The following is a 24,066-nucleotide window of genomic DNA, read 5'->3' on the forward strand; positions in this document are numbered from 1 at the left end:
ATTCTGAAAATATTGGTGTGTATATGTGTCCTGTTTCAGTATGTAGTTTGCAAATGTTCCCAGGCAATTTGGGTATTGACCTTGAGGCTTGATACGTCCCACTATCAGGGTCCCCCTCACTGGCCTGGGGGAAACTGGGATCCAACAACATACACTGCACATATGATAATGGGTCCTTTTAGAGAACAGCACCAAACCCTGCACCATTGCTCCTTCTGCCCACTCCACTGAAATCTCCTGATCTGAGGTATTTCATCGTGGTCCCGGTTTCCACTGATGAAGCGGGAAGCCCATGTGGCCTGCCCCCAGCCGGCCGAGTCCCAGGGGGCAGCTGGCTGCTCCTTTTGTCTGGCTGGTGTGACTGGCTGGCTCCCTGGGGCACTGCAGGGATGAGGAGTCTGAAGGACCCGCTTACTTTCTGGGCTCACCCTCGCCCTGGCTCTTCTGGTGATCAGCCTTTGGCTCACCTGTAAAATGGGAATGGAAAACACTCGTCTGCCTACTTCACAGGACTAGCTGAGACCGTGTAAGGAAGCCGCTGCGGAACTGGAGGAGTGAGGGAGACCGTTAACACTAAGGCAGGACCACTTATTTGCCATTTCAACTGCTCAACCCTTTATTTTTCTGCTATCTTTGCCTTGGTCCTTAGAAGGCCCTTCCTTGTAAGTTGTGCTGTGAGCATCCCAGTACAAATGTAAAACCACTCTAAAACGACAAGAGAATGCTTGCCAGCAGAAAGATGGTGGTGAAATCAGGATTGAAACATGTATTATTCCGATGCTGTGTCTATAGTGTTCAGTAACTTAGGGCCTTCTGGAAGTAGGACTAAACCATCCAGGAAAATCTCCTTTCTCTTTTGCAGTGTTTGATAAGTCTCCCTGTTCCTCATTGTCTCCCCATCTTTCATCTTGACCTCCAATGGCTGCTTCTACTGCTTTGCATTTTTATAAAAATAAATTTGGGCCTGGCCTGGTGGCTCACGCCTGTAATCCTGACACCCTGGGAGGCGGAGGCAGGTGGATCACTTGAGGTCAGGAGTTCGAGACCAGCCTGGCCAAAATGGCGAAAACTTGTCTCTACTAAAAATACAAAAATTAGGGCTGGGAGCAGTTGCTCACGCCTGTAATCCCAGCACTTTCGGAGGCCGAGGCGGGCAGATTGCCTGAGCTCAGGAGTTCAAGACCAGCCTGGGCAACATGGTGAAACCCTGTCTCTACTAAAATATAAAAAATTAGCCAGGCTTGGTGGTATGTGCCTGCAATCCCAGCTACTCAGGAGGCTGAAGCAGGAGAATTGCTTGAACCTAGGAAGCAGAGGTTGCAATGAGCTGAGATCACGCCATTGCACTCCAGGTTGGGTGACAGAGCAATAATCCATCTCAAAAAAAAAAAAAAAAAAAAAAATTGGCCCGGCACATACCTCAATTGTTTAATTAAGACGTTCTCTCTCTCTACGCAGTCTGTGGACTTTTGGCTGTCCCCGTCAGTGTCACGGTGGGTGTGTGACTCAGTGAAGGGCAATGCCCGAATCTCAACATGCCTTCACCCGGCTCCTGGGAGGCCCTGGCCGCCACTGTAGCCAGGCCAGGGGAGGATGAAGGGGGTTGGTGCTCTGGTGCGACTCCTGCAAGGATCTGAAGGACCGGCAAGTTCTAGCAAGAAAGAATCCCCAAGGAGAGGGGAGCGCTACCAGGAAGCAGTGTCCCTAGTGCCTTGCCACGGGCAGGATTGTGCAAAACAAGAGACATATCATCACAGGAAAATAAATCACTGGGCCCTTTGGGAACTCTTTGATGAAAGACTCATTTGACCAACTGGGACTGGACAGCCACTCGCTGTTGATTTTTGGAAGCCACTGGGCCCAAATCTCAGCCCTCTTGAAATGACTCATTGCCAAACGCCACAGTGACATTTCCAGGGAAGGGGTAGGTTTGGAGGGGGGGCGGTTAAACCAAACCTTTAGTGCAAAAGCCATTTTACCCAGGACTGGCTTAATCGCACCACTTCGGATAGGTCAGAGTTCCCAGTTTTGGGGGACATAAGTCTCCTTCACCCACGGTCTCCTGGACCAACTTCTTGCTAAGGCCCCAGATCCTGCCCCTGCTCCCCACAGCAGCTACACTGTGGGGAATCTTCCCCTCAGCTCATCTCCTGGACCAGCTCCTGGAGGCCCTGCTGGTACAGCTGAGGCACATGAGCCTGGGGAAAAGGTTTCTTTTGCTGAACACACAAAGAGCACAGAATCTGAGCATTTTGTTTTTGGTGGTGTTTATTTTTTTAAACCCACTTGTAGTTTGGGTTCAGCTGGAAAGCAGGACACACCGACGGAGGGAGGGTGGTCGCGTTAGCGGGGTTCCGCGGCAGCTTTGGGGGGAAGCCCCAGGCCCCTGCTCCGGGGAGGTAGGTCCCGTCGCCCGCTCCCAGCCGGCTCAGGGAGGCGGCCAGCCCTTCCACGCGAGTGTTCCGAACAGAGGAAAGTCGTCTTTCTCCTGATCCGCGTCCTCAAAGGCCCAGCCAACAGTTTCCCAACACAGTGCCCTGCAGCTGACGGACACGACTCCCCGGGCAGGCTTGAGAGTCTGTCTGACAAGGAACACAGGCGGCGTCTGATGCCAGAAAACAGACTGGGACTTGGCTTCTTGGAGGCCCGCGTCTGGGACACCCCATGGGGCTGCTGTGGTGGCGGCCTGGCTGTCTGGGCCCCCGCCCCTACAGCTGCCCAGGCCTGATCCGTGGTACAATTCCCACACCCCCCACCCTCATCCCTTGGAGAAAATAAAATAGAATAAAATAAAAATCAGAATAAATACCGACTCGGCCAACATTTACATTTACATGAATGGACAGGACGATCCCCAAACAGTGAAGGTTTACAGACTGGTCAAGGAAGGACGAACAGACAGAACGGGGTCTGAGGGTGCACACTCCCGGGGAGGGCGGCGGGACTCCCGGCCTCGTCTGGGTGAGGTCGGGAGCCTCGCTGGGGCTGCGGTCCCAGAGCTTCGGCAAAGCCACCAGGCCATGGGGAGCAGGGCTGTGGCAAGCAGGCCGCCTCGGAGAAAAACAATGACTAACTCATCCTGACAGGCAGTGGGGAGACTGAGACAGGATCAACATCAGATGGCTGGACCGCCTCTTCCATGCGCCAAGAACCGTGGGCGAGGGGAAAGCAACGCAAGCTCTGCCTCTCATCACGTACATTCAGAGGTTAACTCGGACGTGGCCTTCCTCATGCCGCAGAGAGGGCACGGGGCTTGGGGAGGGGGCCAGGGGTCTGTGGGGCGTCCACTTCTGTTCTACAGTTCCTGTCTCAGTAGTCTCCCTTGGGAAGCTGCCTCAGGGTCTCAAATTTTAGGCTTGACTGTTGTTTCTTAAAAAAAAAAATAAACTTAACGTTTTCCTTCCATGTCTGAAAAAGGAGCAGTAATCTGCATTTAGAAAAACAGTTTAAAGTGTTGTTCAGATTGGCTAGGAAGCGCTTCAAGCAGTGGAATAAACTAGGCAAGCAGTACATCTGGAGCCACTGTGACACGACATGTAATTAAAAATATATTTATATATGTATACATATTTATATTTCACTTCTTCACACTCTGGTCCTAACAGCCAAGGGGGAGCTGCCCCTGTGGCCAGACCACCAAGGAGCCCGTTCGGAGGAAGCAGTGTCAGGCCCCAAGGTGCCCACAACACAGCCCCCTCCACACAGTTTCGGAGTGTCCTGCATGAAGCTTGCTCTGAGCTCACCGTAGGGTCTAGGAGACCCCACTCCCCTGCCTGCTCCCTGACCTGAGCTCCCACTCCCAGGTCTTTCCTCTCTTTGGGAGCCTTGCCTCCTCCTAGCAGACACACCTCACACACTTCGGGGAGGCAGGCGCCGCTGAAGCACAGGTGGAGGCTGCCTGGCCACGACAGCAAGCTCGCCCCGGGGCCCACCCTGAGCAGCCCCACATCAGCCAGCTCCTCCCTCAAGGCCTCCTACCCATGTGCATCTGTGTCCCCAGGCTGGGCTGGGGAGGAAGGGCAGTGAGGAGGAGCTTGAGGAAAGTCTGGGACGAAACTGTGGAGGGAGGAAGAAGGCAGGGTTCAGGGGCCAGGGACCAGAAGTGGCGTGGGCTTCTTGGGAAAGACCACCGACCTGTTTCAGGTAAACTTGTGCCCCCCACACCTTGTCGCCAACAGGCTATTTTTGGAGACAGGCACAGCCTCCACACCTGGGACGAGAGGGCAGGTTGCAGCTGCAGGGAAAGTTGGAGAGAACTGGGGAAGCCTCTCCCCACTCACCACTCTCAGACTCAGAATCAATCACGAGAACCTCCCCTGCCTATCACCTCCTGGCCAGTCCAATGTGGACCAAGAGGGGCCTCCAACGTGACCCAGGGCCTGCCCAGCCTCAATAAAAGAGCAAATAAGGAAGTGGCTAGGCTCTGACGTCATTTCCGGGGGGCTCATCAAAGTGTGTGCTCCAGCCCCCAGAGATGGAGCTATGTGGATGCCTGTTCCACCCCACACCTTCCTCTCTAGTCAATAACAGGGCCTGCTCCCCAGGATGAGGGCCTGCCAAGAAACCCCAGCCTTGTTTCCCAGCTGGGAAGCTCCATCTGGCGACCCCGCTGGTCACCTGACTGTCCCTCTCATGACTCAGTGAATTCACCCCTTTCCCAAGAGCTGGGGGAGGGCTGGGCTTCTAGGTCTGAGCTGGGGCAGGGACACAGCGCATTAGCTAAAGTCGAGTCCTAGGGAGCCCCCATTCCCCCCAGTAAGACCTGTGTGTGGAGCGCGAGACACCATCTAGAATTTGGTTTTAATTTGCCAGTCTCGTTCTGTGCCCTGTTTGCCACAAGGCCCCTGGGGCCAGGACCAGGTTTAACTTGGTCCCAGTGGTGACAGTATCAGCTCTTTGAGAAAACAGGCGCTAGAAGCCAGTGGCGAGCAACACAGGATTCCAGCGGGGACCCCCGCCGGGGCAGAAGTTTCCAATTACCCTAATTGGCTACTGGCAAGCTGTCTGTGGCTAGAATCCTTCTAGAGGGGGCTGGGTTTGATCTCCCACTAATCCGGGGTTCCTCAACAGTGCTGACTGTGTGATCACATCGCGGGCATTTTCATTGACCGAAGAGACTTCAAAGCAACCGACTTTTGAAAAATAAAACACAATAAACAAAAGAGTGCAAGTGGAACTGCAAACTCCATCTCCCCTCCTGCGCCTGACCCCCTAGGCCTGAGGCTGGGGGGCTGCAGTGAGGAGGACTCGGGGATGGGAGGTGGAGCGCCAGCTCTGCCATGGCTGACAAAGGCCGTCAATTACGGGCGGCTGGTGGGGACCGTGCCTGCCTTTGTCCTCCCGGACATCTGCTACACGTCGCCTGCTGCCAGTTGGCGACTGCGGCTGACAGCATGCGGGAACAATGCGAGCCCGTCTCCGACCCACTTTTTCAGCCTTCCGAGGTCCTTTCTGACCCAAGCGGTGCCCCGGCGTGCGAGGCTGCCAAGGTCTCCGAGGAGTCACAGCGATGAGATCCCTCACACAAAGCTCTGTGGGGGATGGGTCTGATGGGGAGGGGAGAGGCGGGAGTGAGGAAGGGGAGGACCAGGGCCACCAGGAAAAAGAAACGTGCTTCCCTTATTGGTGTGAGCTTGCATGCTCGGGCCGGGGGCTTGTGCGGGGGCACTCCTCTCAGGGATTTTCTCCCTTCCCCGTCTGGCTCCAGACTGGCCACCGACTCTGCCTGCCCTCCTCCCCATTTCTTTCTCCCGCCAGGGCCACCCCTGTCCTCCCGCCTGTCCATCTGGCCCTGTGCACCAGGGCCCCAGCTGCCCGCGGGCCGCCCGCCAGGCCCCCTGGCTGTCAGGCTGTCAGTTTCTGGATGGTTCTGTTGTAGTACTGCATGATGGGGGGCGTCAGAGGGTTCCAGCTGTTAGCGTGGAGCTCGATGACCTCTAGGAGCAGCGACCGGGTCAGCATGGACTCAGAGGGGCACAGCATCTTGTCCCGCGCACTGGCCAGGAGCTCTGTCATCATCTCAGGCAGCTGTTCCTCCAGCAGCCGGCCTGTACTCTGCAGCTGCGGACAGAGATGTGGGGTTAGGATGGACTCGGGCCCCACAATGGCCCACTGGCCACCCTGATTAGGTGGGCTGGGGTCAGGGATAGGAAATAGCTGGGTTGTCTCAGGGACATACAGGCCCAGGCCCCTGTGCCAAGGCTGGAAGGACAGGGAGAGTGGAAGGTAGAGTAGCCAAGGGTGAGATCCCACATTTACCAACCAATCTGCCAGCAAGATCCAGAGAGATCAGGATATTGCCTACTGCCCAGGGCTGAAAGAGCCGTCACCAGGAACATGCCTCTTATCCCTTTTACCCAAGAGCCTCCCTCTTCCAGGAAGCCTTCCCTGACTACACCCGTACCCTCAAATGGCTCCATGATCTGTGCCCTTGGTGATCAGGGGGCCCTGTGATCATTTTCACTTGCTAGGGCGTCTCCCTGGAAATGAGCTTAGTCATTATTACATGTGTCCATTGGAACTTGAGAGCAAGGGTGATGCCTCCTGTTTCTCTCTCCTTTTGTCCTGATCCTGATCCCACCTCCCAGCCCCCAGAAGTGACCTCTGCTCATGCTTGTGACAGGAAGTGGGGGAGAGAAATACAAACTGCTGAAGAAGGCCCTCATGAGAGCCCTAGATAATCTTGAAAATCCCACTGGGAAGAAGGAGCCCCTCTTCCTGGACCAGCACACCCCTGGCCAGTGCCCCCCAGGCCCTCTCTATACAATCTCAGTTCCCATCTCTGTCCCCAGCCTCGTCCCATCCATTTTTCTAAGCTCTGCCTTCTTCGCAAAGCCTCCCTTAACACCCTGAGCCCTCCCTGACCTCTCTCCCCTGACTTTTCAGGGATGTCTCTGTACTTACACTTATTCTATCTACTCTCTGTGTGAGAGCTATTCCTAACCAGACTGGAAGCTGCCTGAGGGCAAGGACCAGGGTTTCTCCTTCTCCTTAATCCCCCCCCAATCCCAAACCCCTTGTAGGGTGCCCAGCTGGAGCCCAGCAAACAAACTGAGTCCCACAGACCCAAGGCTGCCATCCAGCTCCCAGTGCTTCTGGCCTCTGAACTCCTCAGTTGAGGCCTTTGCAGCCAGGCAGAAGCCACCTGAGTATGCTCAAGACAGCTGTCAGGCCCAGGTCCTCGTCTGGAAACCCCTCTCCTGCCTGGGTGACTCTGGATCATCTGCAGAGGGCAAAATCTGCCCAGGGACTGGGCCAAAGCCAGGCTCTGAAGGGAGAGCACAGAGGAAGTTTCCATGAGCAGGGGTCACAGCTTAGGGACAGGAGTGGCACCTTTTAAGAGGGGTGCTTTCAGATGGGCTGTGCCAGCGCTGGATTGCTAAGCATTAGCAAAGCAAAGGGAGATATTTGGGGGCAGAGGTCATTAGGAGCTTCTTAAGTCATGTGTGTGGCCTGCCTGAGCTGGGGCACAGGGGGTCTTGGGGGGACAGGAAAGTAGGCAATGCCACCCCTCTGTCTAGGGAATCACTTCTCTCTCCCTTCAGTCAGGGGTGAGCTGCTGTCACCATCAGTGTTCACTCTGGCTTGGGGTGGATAATTCTGGATGCAGAAGTCCATGCTCCTCCTGAAGCCATCCCCCTACCTTCCCCTGGAGTTGTAAATGTCTCCAACAACACTTGGGCCCCTAGAACTGTTAGGGCATGAGAGATGCACCAGCTCTGAGGTTGAGGATGTCGAAGCCCCACTGCTTACCTCCATAGAGCAGCAAAGGACAGCATCTTCCTTCACATCCTGAGATTGCAAGAGCTGTGGAAGAGAGGGGCAGAGAGCGCCACTGAAGGAGACATGCCGGCTACTAGCCCCTGTAGCTCCCTGCAGCCCCCGCTGACCTGCAGCCCCAGCCCTGATGCAGCCTGTAACAAACATCTCCAAGGTTCAGGCTAGAGTGAGAGCCCGCAAAAGTCAGAGAGCAGAAAGTCAGTTGCGCCGGGTGGCAGTGATTTCTCCGACAGGGTTTGAGCAGCTGGAGGTCAGTGTGACGGTGCGATGTGGAGCCCCTGGGCCAGTTCTGAACACCAAGATTCAAGAGGCCATTGAAGAGAAAGCCTGCAGCAGTGAGTGCACTGGCATCATCCACTGTTAACAACTGGTCAGCAGAAGTCCTCAGGGAAATGAAATTAGCTTAGAGACATATGATTGGTAACTCCTGTATGGTGAGGAGGTTGAGCCACTGGCTCAGGCGCCCCGGGCCCTGGCCACAGGAGGAAGTCCAGGAGTCAAAGCCCTCTTCTCCACTGGCCCCGCGCTGTAGGCTTTCCAAACCACGAATCTGTGGACTTACTCAGGGGCTGGAACTGTCTCCTAACTAAGGCCATGGCTGGGCTGCTTAGTGCTCAGTCCGGCCACGCTACAGTCCATGCTTCCCCTGACCTGCCTGGCTCATTCTCTTAATCTCTCTGTCTCTTTTAAATTGAAATATCATTCACATAACACAAAATCCACCATTTTAAAGTACATAGTTCAGTGCTTTTTAGGATATCCTCAGAATTGTGCAACCATCACCACTATTTAAGTACTGGACATTTTCATCACTCCCCAGACAAACTCATACCCATTAGCAGCCATTCCCTCTTCCTCCTCACTCCAGGGCCTGGTAACACCCCCCGATTCTATGTCTCTGTGGAGTTGCCCATGCTGGACATTTTATAGAAATGTAATCACACAATATGTGGCCTTTTGTGATTGACTTCTTTCACTTAAGGTTTTCAGGGTTCATTCATGTAGCACGTACCAGTACCTTATTCCTTTTTGTTGCTGAGTAATATTGCATTGTAAGGATATGTCACAATTTGTTTACCCATTCATCTGTTAATGGACATTTGGGTTGTTTCCACCTTTTAGCCATTAGGAATAGTCCTGCCATGAACCTTCACGTACCAGGCTTTACCTGGATGCATGTTTTCAATTCTCCTGGATATTACATAGGAATAGAATTTCTGGGTCATGTGGTAACTCTATGTTCAGCTTTTTGAGTATCTGTAAGACTGTTTTCCACAATGGCCCCACCATTTTACACTCTCACTAGCAATGCATGAGGGTTCTGGTTTCTCTACAGCCTCACCAATGCTTGCTGTGTCTCAGTTTTCTGATTCACTCTCTCTCTCTCTTGAACCCCCAGCAGCACTGCTGTGCTGACGCCACGTGCTTGAAACCCTCTCTGGGCATGGCTTCCAAGAAGCTCACCAGCCCCATGGGCCACTCCTTCCACAGCCCCCTTTGCTGGCTAATGCTTTTCCTCTCAGTTCCTAAAACAGGCATTCCTCCAAAATTTTCCTCCCCAAATAGTCATCATCAAGCTTCTGCTCCTCTCAGTGCCATCCCCTCCTGCCATGTTGATCATTCCGACTCTCAAGGACCCCACATCTAACTCATCTGCACGAACCGTCCCACACTCATTGGACTTCACTTGCTGGATAACATTATGGCTTTATCATCTTTGCCTCAAAGCAGCTCCCTGTTACCTCCAGCTCAAAACCTCAGTCATTTTGCTCTCTCCTTCCCATCCATAACCAAGAAGGTACCAGGTTCCGGTAGTTTTCCTCTAAAATGTCTCCGGGACACTTTAGTCCCACTTTTCCAGGTCCCTGGCCTTACTCAAAGGCGAGGTTTTGTTGCTTCCCTCATGGGTGATTGTCCCGCTTCCTGATGGCCATCCTGGTCCCCACTTCCTTCCCCTGCAACTTATCTTGTACACAACTGGCCAGAGTGATCTTCCTAGCATGCCACGGCCCATGCTACTGTCCTGCTTAGGAAATGTCGGAGGCAGAGACGGTTCTGTTGCTGGCAAACTGAGAGCATCACCTGGTCACGGGGATCCAGGTCAGGCCACAGTTAACTCCTAACCCACAACTCAAGGGAGCCCAGTAACCAACATCTAACTCAATTCACGCAAAGGTGATTCACTGCTTTTATGGAGAAGCATTTTGGCACACTCCATCTACAGAAATCCTTGAACTATGTTTAGTAGGTACTCAAATATGGAGTGGAATGTGGAATGAATGAAAACATACTACATGCTGTCTAAACCATAAGAACAACCTTCCTACAACTTCCATAACCTCAAAGTCAGTAGAGATCAATCAGATGACAGACTGGGTCTCTGATCTCAACACAGTCCTGTTCCAGATGCCAGGGCTCCTTGATCACACTGTAGAGATATGCTGAGGTGGCACTTTGAAAGCAGCACAGATCTACCAAAACAAAAGAGACAAAGTCACACGTATCTGCCGAGCGCCTGCGCCAGACCAGCACCGTTCACTGCAGAGAACAAGACAGACCAGGCCCTGCTCCAGGGCGGTGGAAATGCAGCTCCAGGGCAGTGGAAATGCAGAAAGCAAACCAATAAGCCTCTCTATCAGATGGCCGTAAGGCTGTGATGCAAAGCAGCACTTGTGAGGTGATGAATATGTCAATGAGTGTGGTTGAATCACTCCACATTGTATCCATATATCAAAACATCACATCGTACTGCAACAATGTATACAATTATGACCTATCAATCAAAAATATTATTCATGATAACACTTTTTTAAAAAGTGGGCTGGGTGTGGTGGCTCACACCTGTAGTCCCAGCACTGTGGGAGGCCGAGGTGGGCGGATCACGAGGTCGGGGGTGGATCATGTGGTTGGGAGTTTGAGACCAGCCTGGCCAACATGGTGAAACCCCATCTCTACTGAAAATACAAGAATTAGCCAGGCGTAGTGGCCGGTGCCTGTAGCCCCAGCTGCTCGGGAGGCTCAGGCAGGAGAATCATTTGAGTCCGGGGTGGGAGGCGGAGATTGCCGTGAGCCGAGATCATGCCACTGCACTTCAGCCTGGACGACACAGCAAGACTGTCTCAAAAAAAAAAAAAAAAAAAAAAAAAAAAAGATGTTGGGTAAGGGTGTCAGGAATATTGGTGTAGTGGCCAAGGGTGCCAGGAAGCCAGGCCAGGAAGCCCAGTTAGCATGGTCCCGGCAGAAGGCTTGGGGTGGGTGGGTTCATGGCCCATGGAGGAGGCCAGTGTCAGGGTGAAGAGCACGTGGGAGAGACTTAGGAGAAGAGGTCAGGGAGGCAGCAGGCCCAGGGCCCATTAGGCAAGACTCTCGGTTTTACTCTGAGCAATGTGAGGGGCCCTGTGAGGGGGTCTTATGTTTTTATTTTAGAGACAGAGTCTTGCTCTGTTGCCTAGGTTGAAGTGTAGTGGCTCTAACACAGCTCACTGTAACCTGAAACTCTTAGGCTCAAGCAATCCTCTGTCCTCAGCCTCCTGTGTCAATGGGACCACAGGTGCAGGCCATCATGCCCTGCTTATTTTTTTATTTTTTGTAGAGATAGGGTCTCTCTGTGTTGCCCAGGCTGATCTTGAACGCCTGGCCTCAAGTGATCCTCCTGCCTCGGCCTCCCAAAGCATTGAGATTATAGGTGAGAGCCACCATGCTTGGCCTGGTTTATGTCTTCAGGGGACCATTCTGCCTGCTGTAGGAGGGAGGGGTGGACATTGAGGGACCTGACCAGGCATGGTGGCAGTGTGGCCTAGGGCAGCAGTGGGAGCAAAGAGCAAGAGGGGTCAGGCCTGCACACATTTGCCTCCAGAGTGGATGGGGAAGGTGAGAGCTTGGGGACAGGGAGAATCATTTCTACTTCAGGATCCTCTTTGGCTAAAGCCATGGGTTTCCATGACTTCTTCCCACGCAGGTTCAAGGGCCGCACTTCATAGCTGGTGTTTAGACTCCAAATGACTTTATATCTTTGGGGCTGTCCAACTTCTCTCCATCCTTCAAGGCTGGGTCACTTCCCAGCTGTTCCTCAGACCCTTCCTGACCACCCCAGACCCTGCCCTCCCTTCTTCTCACTCTCAGGCACTCCTGCTTTCCGCCCCCATGCACATTCCACACAAGTGAAGAATTTTCCAGGGTGAACTGTCGGCTTCTTGAAGGCAGGGACAGTGCCAAATTCATCTTTGCTGCCCTTTAACCCCAAGCAATGCCTCTGGCAACAGTGGGGATTCGTGAACTGTTGGTCAACATGATTTATGTGTATCTTTTTTGCATTTTTAAAAGGAAGGGTAGAGGGTGAGAAGAGGGTACAAGATGGCATTTTGAGGGCACATCCTCATTTACTCACTGAGAGCTGGAGCCAAAGTTTTGATCTGGGCATGATATAGTCAAGAAGGAGAGGCAAAACCACACCCAGCCAACCCTGGGGACTGGTCATGTTGCTGGCTCAAAATCCACATTCTGCACATCCTTAATTCTTCCTGTCTCCTGTCATGTTGCATCCATCCACCCAGCCGAGGGGCCGCACAGCAGGACCTACAGCATGCACCACAGGAGCTGAGGACCCACGGCAGGAAACTCGTGCACAGGTTCCAGGGCTGCAGGAGTGCTTGACTGGCCAGAGCCACTTTCAGGGACCAGACCTCATTCTCCTCGGTAACTGGGTCAGAACTGGCCTGAGAAATGGGTTTGCAGCAGACACATAGAAAAGAAATCATTTTGGGATGAGTGAGCTGAGGTGGGCCTTCAACTGCTCAAATGATGAGCAGGTGGAGAGCAAGGGTCAACCGAGGGGAGGAAACAGTATGGGCTGCACACTTGACAGGCACTGAGGACCCTCGGGGTCTCGCATCCCACCCACACATTTCCAACTCTGGGCCTCTGCATACTTGTCGCTGGAAATTCGTGACCACCGCAGATCCACAGACCTCACTCTCTCATCCTATGCAGGGCCCTGCCCAAACATCCCCAGGACAGACAGGCCTTCCTGAGCAGCCACCATCCCCCACTTACCTCCCAGCTCACCCCTTTCTGCAGCCCCTGACATATTATGTACTTGTTTGCCTATTGCCCGTCTCCCTGCTCTAGAAGGCAAGCTCCATGAGGGTAGGGCGACGTCGGTCCACTGCTCTCCCCAACATCTGGTACACGTTGGAAAATATTTGCTAAGAAACATGCTTTGGGAGGCAGAGAGAAAACTCGCACAGCCGAGAGTCTGCCAGAGTAAAGGAAAGTGCTCACCCAGAGAGGCTGCTTGCAAGGCCCTCTGATACACATACCTTTGAAAAGAGGAGAGGGAGGGGGATGTGGATACCTACCCCCTCCCCATGCCCCTCTCACCAGAAGGGACGTGACACAGGATTATTATCGATGTGTCTGCAAACATCGAGTGCTTGTAGAAATACAAGCTGGTGTCACTCTGTAGATGGCAATTTGGTGATAATCATCAACAATAGAAGTGTCCACACCCTCTGACCCAGCAATATTACTTCTAGGAATTTATCCCACACATATAACCACACACATGCCATACAACACATGTACACTAGTTGCTATACTATTATTAGAGCAAAAGATTGGAAGTAACCTGGACCTCCCCCAACAAGGGACTGGTTAAGTAGTTATAGTATGCCCATGTGGGCCACGCTGGGGCAGTGGCCCCTCTCCTGCACTGGGGTCTGTGGATCCCCAAGGAGAGCCAAGGGAGGCTTCCACCAGTCAGTGCCTGGGGGACCTTCTTGGGCCACAGGCAAGGGTCTCGTTCATCTGGAGGATCCAGGAGACCAGGATGAAGACCAGGAAGTGGGTTCTGGAAAAAGTTGGAGGTGGGGGTTGTGACTCATCCTGCAGCAAGCCTACCTGAGTCATGGGATCCAACATCCAACTGCGAGGGGCTGGTTCAGGGCCTGGGAGAGTCCTGTGACTGTCTGGGACCGGGATCAGAGGGAAAGGTGGGCCTGACCACACTTACTCAGAAGGGAAAATGGGGACTAACATTAGGAGAATTCTGTGTGGTCTTGCTGGATTTTTTTTTTTTTTTTTTTTAAGACAGGGTCTCACTTTGTCCCCCAGGGTGTAGTGCAGTGGTACAATCATAGCTCACTGTAGCCTCAACCTCCCAAGTAACTGGGAGCAGGGGTGCACCACCATGCCCGGCTAATTTTAAAAAATTTTTTTACTAGAGACGAGGTCCCACTATGTTGCCCAGGCTGGTTTTGAACTCCTGAGCTCAAGTGATCCTCCCACCTTGGCCTTCCAAAGTGCTGGGTAAAATATAGGCATGAACCACCCTGCCTAGTCTGGAACTTTTTTCTTATAGTAAATTTCCCTCATATGCTTCCCCAGGGTGCTTAGCAGGAAAAAAAATCCTTAAAATAAAAATTGCTGGTAGAAATCACAGGAAAGGGGGAAGGTAAGTATCTGGTGGGAATGAAACTCCAGACAGAGTGGGTGGTGGCCCTGGGTGGGGAAGAGGCAGAACCCGGGAGCTGATGGGGAGGAAGGGAGGGCGGTTGGGGACGCAGCCGCAGGCGGGTGTCGCTGGCTGACACAGTGGGGCTGCTCAGTCAATGCTTCTCCCAGGGAGGTAGGTACGCCTGGGGCCATGGTGTGTCCTGAGACCAGCTTCTCAGGGGCTGTCGTCCCTCGCCTGGACCTGCCAGGTTCTGAGGTTTAGGGACAAGCGAAGTAATAATATGAGAAATTTCAAGAAGAGCCAGGGCCTGCCAGGCACTAGAGGCTCTCAATGTGGCTGTGTCTCCCTCTGAGGAGAGAGGGAGATGCTGACAGGGCTGCGTGGAAGGCTCCCGGAGTCTCAAGGGTGTTGACAGTGAGCGCTTCGCCCTGACAATCAAGGATCTCCTCTTCATCTCTTCTGCAGCCCATAGCCTGCGTGTCTTCCACTTTCCGTGATGGGGCTGCTTGGGCCTGCAGAGCCGTTCCGCAGTCTCCCTGCTCTTTCTGTTCCCTTCTCCTATCTTTGTGACTTCCCCTTCCCGTGCCTTCTTCCCTGGGCACGCCCAAACTCCCCGCAGGCAGGCTCCCGGGGCCACTGCCCCTGCTCCCCCTATTACCGCAACTCCTGCCAGGGCAGAGGACAGACTGCCCAGGGCCCTAAGGCAGAGCTGGGGACGGGTTTTCAACCCCAGAGCCTCCCTTCCAACCTTATCTTTCTCTGGGTTGTTTGGGAAAGTCTGCATGAAGCCAAAAATCACATTGTGCGAGAGGCCCTCTTGCAAACGGCCTGCTGGGTTTTCTCAAGGAAGTCAGGGAAGGAGTTTCTCATCTTACTTGTCCCTCCCAGTTGCTGGAACGCAGAGAGCACAGGAAGGGTCTTGGTGGCTGCAGACCATGTCCTGTCCTCCCCGCACACACCTGCTTGGTTGCTGGCTTTTGAGAATGGATTCTCAGACCCTTTGGGGTGAAGGGATGGTGGAGGATGCTCCCTCAACCTCTCCTCGGACAGGGCACACAGCTGAAGGCCCCACCTGCTGCTCTGTGGCATAACAAGGGTCTGGCCTGCCTCTTCCAGGGGGCCCTTGGCACAACTCCACAGGCTTCCTCCCTGGGCCCCCATCAGTGCCATCGCCCTCCTGGTCTCCCCATGCTTCAGGGTGACCACTGGCTGCCCAGAAATCCCTACTGAACTTGCCCTTAGTGGGTATCATCCCAAGGGAAGAACCTTTCCAGTCTTTTCCATCTTGGCCTAAATGACCTGTCCTATGTCCCATTTCTTCAGGGCTCTGATTGCCTCAGAGACAGCTCATTTCGGGGATATACGAATCCCTGCCGGTAGGGAGGGGCCAACTAGCTCTCTCATTTATGTATGTTCTATCTGGGATCTCCAGCAGACAACAGCTTCACTTAGCTCAAAGACAGGTCTCAAAAATTAGTGGCATCTTGAACAGTGACTTGTACACTCATATTCACACAGCACAGGACACTCATGTTCAATAGCCAAGAGGTGGAACAACCTAAGTGTTCATTGAAAGATGAATAAATAAACAAGTGGAAATCCATACAAGGGGAATATCATCCAGCCTATAAAAAGAAGGCCATTCAGACACATGCCACAACACAGACGAACCCCGAAGACATTATGCTAAGTGAAATAAGTCAGGCACAGAAGAACAAACACTGTATGATTCCACTTCTATGAGGTCCCTAGAGTAGTCAAATTCATACAGACAGGGAGCAGAACGGTGGGTGCCAGGAACTGGGAGGAGGGAGGATGGGGAGTGTTTCATGGGGACAGAGTTTCATCTGGGGAAGGTGAAACAGTTCTGGAGATGGATGGTGGAGACGGTTGCACACCAATGTAAATGTGCTTAATGCCAAAGAAGTGCACACTTAAAAATGGTTAAAATGGGCCAGGCGCGGTGGCTCATGCCTGTAATCCCAGAACTTTGGAAGGTCGAGACAGGCGGATCACGAGGTCAAGAGATCAAGACCATCCCGGCCAACATGGTAAAACCTCATCTCTACTAAAAATACAAAAATTAGCTGGGTGTGGTGGTGCAGGCCTATAGTCCCAGCTACTCGGGAGGCTGAGGCAGGAGAATTGCTTGAACGCGGGAGGTGGAGGTTGCAGTGAGCTGAGATCGTGCCACTGCACTCCAGCCTGGTGACAGTGAAACTCTGTCTCAAAAAAAAAAGTTTAAATGGTAAGCTTTATGTAATGTTATATGTATATGTATATGTATGTATTTATGTATTTATTAACCAATAAAAAATGGTTAAAAAAAAAAAGGCAGGCTGGGTGGGGTGGCTCATGCCTGTAATCCTAGCACTTTGGGAGGCCGAGGTGGGTGGATCACTAGAGGCCAGGAGTTCAAGACCAGCCTGGACAACATGGCAAAACCCCATCTCTACAAAAAATACAAAAATTTGTCAGGCATGGTGGCAGACTCCTGTAATTCTAGCTACTTGGGATGCTGAGGCAGGAGAGTCACTTGAACCCAGGAGGCAGAGGTTGCAGTGAGCCAAGATCTCACTACTGCACTCCTGCCGGAGCGACGGAGTAAGACTCTGTCTCAAAAAAAAAAAAAAAAAAAAAGGCAGGAGCAGGCACCCTCTGTGTAGCAGGACTGTCCCTCTCCTCTTCTGTCACCTCTGGAAGACTAGCCGCATCCATGAAGGAGACCAGGCTGCTCCACCTGGGGGTCAGAGGCCCTGGGGTCGGGGGAGGAGCAGCCCACTCATCAGAGTCTCTGGCACCGATGGGGATGTGGGCGGGCTGGGGCAGGCAAGCCTCCTGTGCCCTCGAACGGCGAAATGTGTTTCTTGGACAAGAATCCAAGGCAATTGTGCGAGCCCACACAGTGTTTGTTCGGAAGCGAATGCATTCCTGTCCTATTGTCTCTGCCGGAGACTTGTTGTGGGCACACCCATCATATCCTCCCTCAGGGAGAAGCCAAGGTGCTCCAGTCGGTCTGTGGCTGTGGGAGGCCCCACAGCAGCCAGGGAGAAAGGCAGCCTGGTGGGAGTCTCCTGGAGTCCCTGGGGGAAAGGCCATGGGCACAGGCAGGCTGCCCAAGGCATGCCCAGGATGTAACCAGGCTGGTAGCTTGGGATGCCACCCTGCAGGGAGGGAAAGGGGGTGCTGAGTACTCATGGGGCAGCTTCACTATACAGGCAGGGATGAACACTAGCAATCCCAACATCTTGCCTTGCTAGTGAGGGGTGCAGTGTCCATCCGAGGCGGGCTGGCCAGCCCACCTTGACCACCTCGGCTCACCCATACCATAGCCTTCTACTGTGGGAGAGCAAACCCAAGCCACCTAATGCAGCTGCAGAAAAAGCTCAGCCCAGCCCCTGCCTGGAGGAGCCGCCTTCCTTTGGTAGCGACTGGAGGTGGGCACAGGAGCAGCCACTAGGGAGCCAAAGTTAGAGGTTTGCAGGGCGCTGTGATTGGCTGGAGAACAAAGCCAGCCAGGGAGCTCAGGTTAGCTGGCTGGGCCAGTGGACAGGCCAGGGCTGTGGGAAGACAAGCTGAAGGTGTGGAAAGAATTGTAGGGCAGGAGAGAGGGAAACAAGGAAGAAAAGATAGTGACAGGTAAAGGCCGCGGTGGCGGAGGAAGCCACAGAGATGGGCACACGTGCTGACAGTGGAGAGAAAGGGGACGGGGGAAGAATGAGGCAGAGTCAGAAGACCCACACCTTCAGGGGTCTAGGATGGTTGCCACCTACATGTCAGGATTGCCTCCAGGACAGTCGGCCCATCCACCCTGTGCCTCTGCAGGGCCTGGACCTGCACCCACAGCCAAACCTGGAGGACAGCCCAGGAACTGTGCCCATGGTAATGACGAGTCATCAAGAAAAGGGCCAATTATGTCTGGGTCTCTGTTCAGGGAGGCAGGGAAGTAGATAATCTATCCAAGAAAGGCTATCATCAACAATGCGCATCAGGCTTGGAGTCAGAAGACCTGCTACACACTAAGACTAGCCCCTGGCATGCCACTTAATCACTCTGCCTCTCAGCTTCCTCGCCTGAGAACATGGATAGCATCTGCCTAGGATTGTTTGGAGAGTCAATTGAGATAATGTATGTGAAAGAGCTTTGATAAGTGCAAAGCCTGATTCAAATGTAAGGTGTTATTATTGTTATTATGTTTATATCTTTATAAACATATATCTTCCCTGAAGATTTCAACACGCTTTGTATGCACCATTCCATTTACCCTCATGACACTCCTGTGGAGACAGGGAAAGGCCACAGGTATTATCTGCTTAATTGGTAGAGAAACTGAGGCTCAGTAGTTAAGTGACTTGCACAACCCAGACAGCAGGTCTAAGTGGAAATGGAAGGTGCTGGAGAGTCCTGGATCTGTGCTCTCTCCTTTACAGAATGATTTTAATCTCCCACAGTAGCTAATTCTTGTTTTGCTGGTTGGAGCTCATAATTTTTTTTTTTTTTTTTTTTTTTTTTGAGACAGAGTCTTGCTCTGTCACCAGGCTGGAGTACAGTAGCGTGACCTCGGCCCACTGCAACCTCCGCTTCCCGGGTTCAAGTGATTCTCCTGCCTCAGCCTCCTGAGTAGCTAGGACTATAGGCGCACACCACCACAACCAGCTAATCTTTGTATTTTTAGTAGAGATGGGGTTTCATCATGTTGGCCGGCATGGTCTCCATCTCTTGACCTCGTGATTTGCCTGCCTCAGCCTGCCAAAGTGCTGGGATTACAGGCGTGAGCCACCGCGTCCGGCTGGAGTTCATAATTTTTAATTGTGTTGACTGGTGACAAGTCAACCTGAGCCTTCACAAAATTGAACTGATTTTACCTATTCTTTGTCTGTATTGGCCACCACCTATGCCTCCATCCACTCATCCATCCTTTTATCCATCTGTCTACTTGCCTACTCATCCATTCATCCATCCTTCCATGCACTCATCCATCCTTTCACCCATCTATCTACTCACCTACTCATCCATCCATCCATCCATCCATCCATCCATGCACCCATCCATTCTTTCATTCATCTATCCATCCATCTATCCATCCATCCATCCATCCACCCATCCATTCTTTCATTCATTTATCTATTCATCCATCCATCCATCCTTTCATCCATCCATCCATCCATCCATCCTTTCATCCATCCATCCATCCATCCATCCATCCTTTCATTCATCTATCTATCCATCCATCCATCCATCCATCCATCCATCCATCCATCCATCCATCCTTTCGTCCATCCATCCATCCATCCATCCTTTCGTCCATCCATCCATCCATCCATCCTTTCATCCATCTATCTACTCACCTACTCATCCATCCATCCATCTACCTACCCATCCATTCTTTCATCCATCTATCTACTCACCTACTCTCCATCCATCCATCCATCCATCCATCCATCCATCCATCCGTCCATCCATCTTTTCATCCATCTATCTACCCATCTACTCATCTATCCATCCATCCACTCAGCAACATTTATGAAATACCTACTGTGTGTTAAACGCTACGTAAGTACAGGGATAACAAGAGGAATAATAAGACTTATAATTTATAATCTAGTAGGGGGAAAGCAAGAGACTTGCTAGGTATATGGCCTTGCGGCATAAGAAGGAATAGTGGTGGTGGAGAACTCCAGGCATATGGCATAATAAAGATGTACAAAAGCAAAAAATGTGCACTAGCAGAGAACATTGATGAACAAATATTTCAAGACGCCTAAAATATATGGTTCTGGGGGTGGAATGTGCTGATAAAGAAGGCAAAGGCCACATCTTAAAGGGCTCTAGATGCCATGGTACCGAGTTTGGATTTTATCCCAAGAGACTGGAGAGCCACTAAAAGATTTTAAACCGGAGAGTAGCATAGTAATACTTGTATTTTAGAAAGATCCTGTCTTGCATAGTGTGGATATGTAGGTAGGGTGGCGTTTGTACTGGAGGCAGGGGAACGGTTAGAAGGTTGCTGTGAAAAATTGGGGTGGCTTGAATTAAGGCTGGCAGGAAGGGAGGAGGATGTTTAAGAGGCAGAATGTTAAGAGGCGGAAGTGAGAGTGAGGAAAAGGATGAGGTAGAAGATGGCCAGCCCCCAGGTTTCGGGTTTGGTCAACTGCATAAGTCATGATGCCATCAACAATATTGGGCAGGCAGGTGGAGGTGGTTTTAGGGAAAGTGAGTGAGTTCAATGTTAGAAATGCTGAGTCCAGGGTCCTTGGGGATGGCCAGGGAAGATGATTAATGGGAGAATGGTAATCTGGGATCATCGGCACCCAGGGGTTAGTCAAGCCATGGATGTGAATGAGGTGACTTGGAGAACACATGGAATGAGAAAAGAGGCAGGGGCTCCCAACCTGAACACAGCAATGCCTAAAGGGTGAGAGAGGAGGAGGAATCCCCAAAGAAGGAAGAAAAGGGTGGTCAGAGAGTTAAGCAGAACAGGAGGAAGTGGCGTCATGAGGGCCAAGAGTTCCAAGAAGTACAAGGTCACCAGTGTCAAAGCTCAGAGAGGTCAAGTAAGACGAACAATGACCAAGGTCCCCTGGATTTGGTGATTAGAAGAGCATGGGTGACCTTTGCCATGATGACTTCAGTGCTGCTACTGGGGCAGTGGAAGCCTGGGCTGGGCCCGGCAGGGTTGGAGAGTGCGAAGGAGGTCCAGAAGTGCAGACAGAAAGAGCACACCATTTCTTTCTTTTTCTTTGGAATGAATTTGTGTACTTTCTTCTCTCTCTCTCCCCTACCCCCGACCCCAACCCCCTTCCTTTCTTTCTTCTCTTTGATTTTGGAACTTGTCTATGGAAGAAGAAAAGGGGAGGATGCTAGGGGAAAGACACTGGCACAGGGTCACACAGAATGGTCTGAGAGTCTGGTGTGGTTAAAGTAGGAGAGTCTTGAGCCCATTTAAAGGTAGAGGCGAGGTGCCAGAGTGCAGGAGGAGAGGATAATCAGAAAGGAGGAAAGGATCAAGTACATAGATCTGCCTTAAAGAAGAGGAGTGTCACCCCTCTGAAGTGGGAGGAAGGGCTGGTATGGCCAGGGATACAGGTGCTTGTGTAGACGCTCATGTTGCCTAGCCTTGCACCAAAGCTACAAAATTCATGCTGTTTTATGTTAATCACTCTTGCCTGCCTGCAGTGCACACACCTTCAGCAGAGGGGAAGGGGCCCCCAGGCTACTTTTCCACCAATTTAACATGGAGCCTTGGTATGGTGGCTACGGTCAGATGTCAGGAAATTTGTGGTTCTGACCTGGTCTTCAGTCCAAGCTTGTGCCCTGTGGTCTGGCTGCCAGCCCTCCTAACTAAGGCAGGCGGTCACCCTAGCTGCGGACCAGGTGCCCCAGAGGGAATAATTAGCCTCCTTCCTGCCGGGCTTGCAAACCACCCCGCACAAAGTGGCAACAGTGGATGTCACATGGGGGATGCTTCATCCCACAGCTGGCCCCGGGGGCTGGAAACATAATTTGGGGCTCAGGGTAGATGCCAGATTATTCTGGAGACATTGGAGCCAGAAGGCAGGGCCACAACTCCAGCGGCTCCTCCTGGGGACCAAGCCCCAGCTAGTGGCCTAGACAGGGGCTAGTTCTGTTCACAGTCCCTGCAGCCAGGAATCCGTAGGACCCTGGGGTGGGTTTGAGACTCCCGGGAAGCAGCTGTGCCTGCAGCCAGTGCCTCCCAGCTTCCCCTTTAGGCCCTCCCCTAAAGGGGGGCTAAAGCTTCTTCTGTGCTCACTGGAAGCTTCTTCTGTGCTCACTGACCCCAATCCAAGATCTCTCCTGAGGGGTGAACAGGAAATGCCTAAGGCAGCTCTGAGGTTTCCCTTTCAAGAGGGGGCCTCTGAGGGTGAACGGCACCTTCGGACTCCTCATGCTCACCTGGCTTACATATTTTGAGTGGCTGTCCAATGTGCTCTGTGTGTTTTTAAAGATCTATTTGATCTTTCTACCAGATGATCTGAGTTAGGCACCACTGCAACGCTCTTCATGTCACAGCTGCAGAAACTGAGGCTCAGGGAGGGAAACGATTTCTCCAAGAGCACACAAGTGGGTGGAGAATGGCCTCGCTGCTGCTCCCCAGTGGGCGCCCACATAAACAGGCTGATGGGGAGAGGCTGGCCAAAGGTGGGGTGATGGCACATCCCGTTTGCCTGGAGTGGTTCCATTTTTCACCTGTCATCTCAAAGCCATTAGTAAAAGCATCCTTTCCACTCTCCAAATTGCCCTGATTTGGATAATATACGGTCACCTAGATAAGGGAGGGGTGCTGGGGGTTGGGAGTTTTTCCCAGGCTCCCCAGATCCCCTGAGTAGTCCATAGCCTTCTGGCTGATTCCATTTCCCCTCCCCGTGCCTCAGGGCCCCCATTATAAAGTGCAGTAGCGCTGCTGGCCATCTAAGGGCTGGGGAGCTGGGGTGGGGAGGAGGGCTCGGGAGGCTACCAAGTGTCCCATGGCCTACTGATGGGCGGTTATCATTGCAGGAGATCAGAACTCCCGGTTCACAGGCAGCACCTGAGCCTGCCAGCCCTCCCCACTCCCCGGGGAACAGGATGGAGTTATGGTCACTGGGAACATTGGGCACAGCTCCCCGCTGGAGCACAGGGCCCCGGGGAGAGCAGCTGGAGGAGAGAAGGGTGGAAGAGCGGTTACACCCAGCTCCCCACTAGGCAGCCCAGTCAGCAGTGCCCAGCCTAGGGGGACAGCTCTGACCCTCCCCACTTAGGCCACCCTCTCCAGGAAGGACTGCATTGTATGTCTGACTCTGCACAATAGAGCTCCTTGAGACAGGGGACAGTTTGGGCAGCCAGGGGCCAGTCCTGGGACTTGGGGTGGGTGGGAGGCTCCCCTCAAAGGCCCACAGGTCTCTGAACTCACAGGTCCCTCCACAACCCCAACCTCCACCAGGCTGGGACCCTGGACAAGCAGAAGGGTAGGGCAGGAGGCTCAGGCTGCCTGCCATCTGCTCCTAGCTGAGCCTCCTCCCTGCCCCCAGCTCCAGCCCCTTCCCCTAGTCCCTGCCCCTGCTTCTGGCCCCTACCTCCGCCCACCTGAGGCCTGGACTTGACCTTGCCGGCTGTGGGGGCAGGGTGTGATAAGCGTCTCCGTGGAGGGAGCTAGCTGCCTGCAAAGGCATTTTCCGCTCTCTAAAGTAAACAATCAAACAGGAAATTAATCGAGAAACCCACATCAACGGAAGGTTCAGGTTGTGATTTTCACAGCCCCAGAGCCAGGAAATTCAAAGTTATAGTTCCCATAGTAACTTGCCTGTAGAATCAGCAACTGCTGGGCTGGAACAAGGCCCTGAGGGGTCACCTAGGCCAGCCCTGGCCTCCGGAAAGCATTGCCCAGCAGTAAGTCTGAGAGTCTCGGGGTAGGCTGCTCTTCTGCCGCAGAACATTAATCCCGGGATCTCTGTGAGGCCAGTGCTCTCCCTTCCGCACTAACAGGAATGGGCGCTCGGCTGACCTCTCAAGGATTCTGTTGTCCCATCTTCTATAATATATTCCCATACTCCCTCTAGCACTCCCATCCACAGGCCTGCGTTCTATAAAATGGGAATACTCCTCACCAGGCCTCCTGCCTCACAGGCTGCAAAGCAGCCAAGTGTGGGGCTGAGCGAGGCCTGGTTTTTCACACTCACGCCCCACCACCCTCATTCTACTTAGTCCCATGAGGCCCGACCTCCCCATCCCCAAAGCTGCTGAATCTTGTAATTGGTGTTGGCCCATCCCCTGCTTGTTTCTCTTCCAAGAGACATTTCAGTTGACTGACAGGTCCAGGAGCTTCGAAAACAGCC

At 52.8% G+C, this 24,066-nt stretch overlaps 1 protein-coding gene across 28 annotated transcripts in view; it reads right to left on the bottom strand.

Annotated features, from left to right (window-relative positions):
- Positions 1-2,250: 2,250 nt before the first annotated feature.
- The window catches only part of CTIF (cap binding complex dependent translation initiation factor), a 339,224-nt gene continuing 317,408 nt past the window's right edge, over positions 2,251-24,066 (bottom strand). For all 28 annotated transcript variants that reach the window (XM_074022308.1, XM_065533854.2, XM_074022313.1 and 25 more), the window contains 2 exons: positions 7,753-7,806; positions 2,251-6,060 (listed from right to left, as the gene is read on the bottom strand). In XM_074022308.1, the coding sequence (XP_073878409.1) occupies positions 5,845-6,060; positions 7,753-7,806 (270 nt within the window). In that variant the 3' untranslated portion in view covers positions 2,251-5,844. The remainder of the gene's footprint in view (positions 6,061-7,752; positions 7,807-24,066) is intronic.

The sequence above is a fragment of the Macaca fascicularis genome, chromosome 18 (assembly GCF_037993035.2).
Source record: "Macaca fascicularis isolate 582-1 chromosome 18, T2T-MFA8v1.1".
In the NCBI taxonomy this organism is placed as follows: domain Eukaryota; kingdom Metazoa; phylum Chordata; class Mammalia; order Primates; family Cercopithecidae; genus Macaca; species Macaca fascicularis.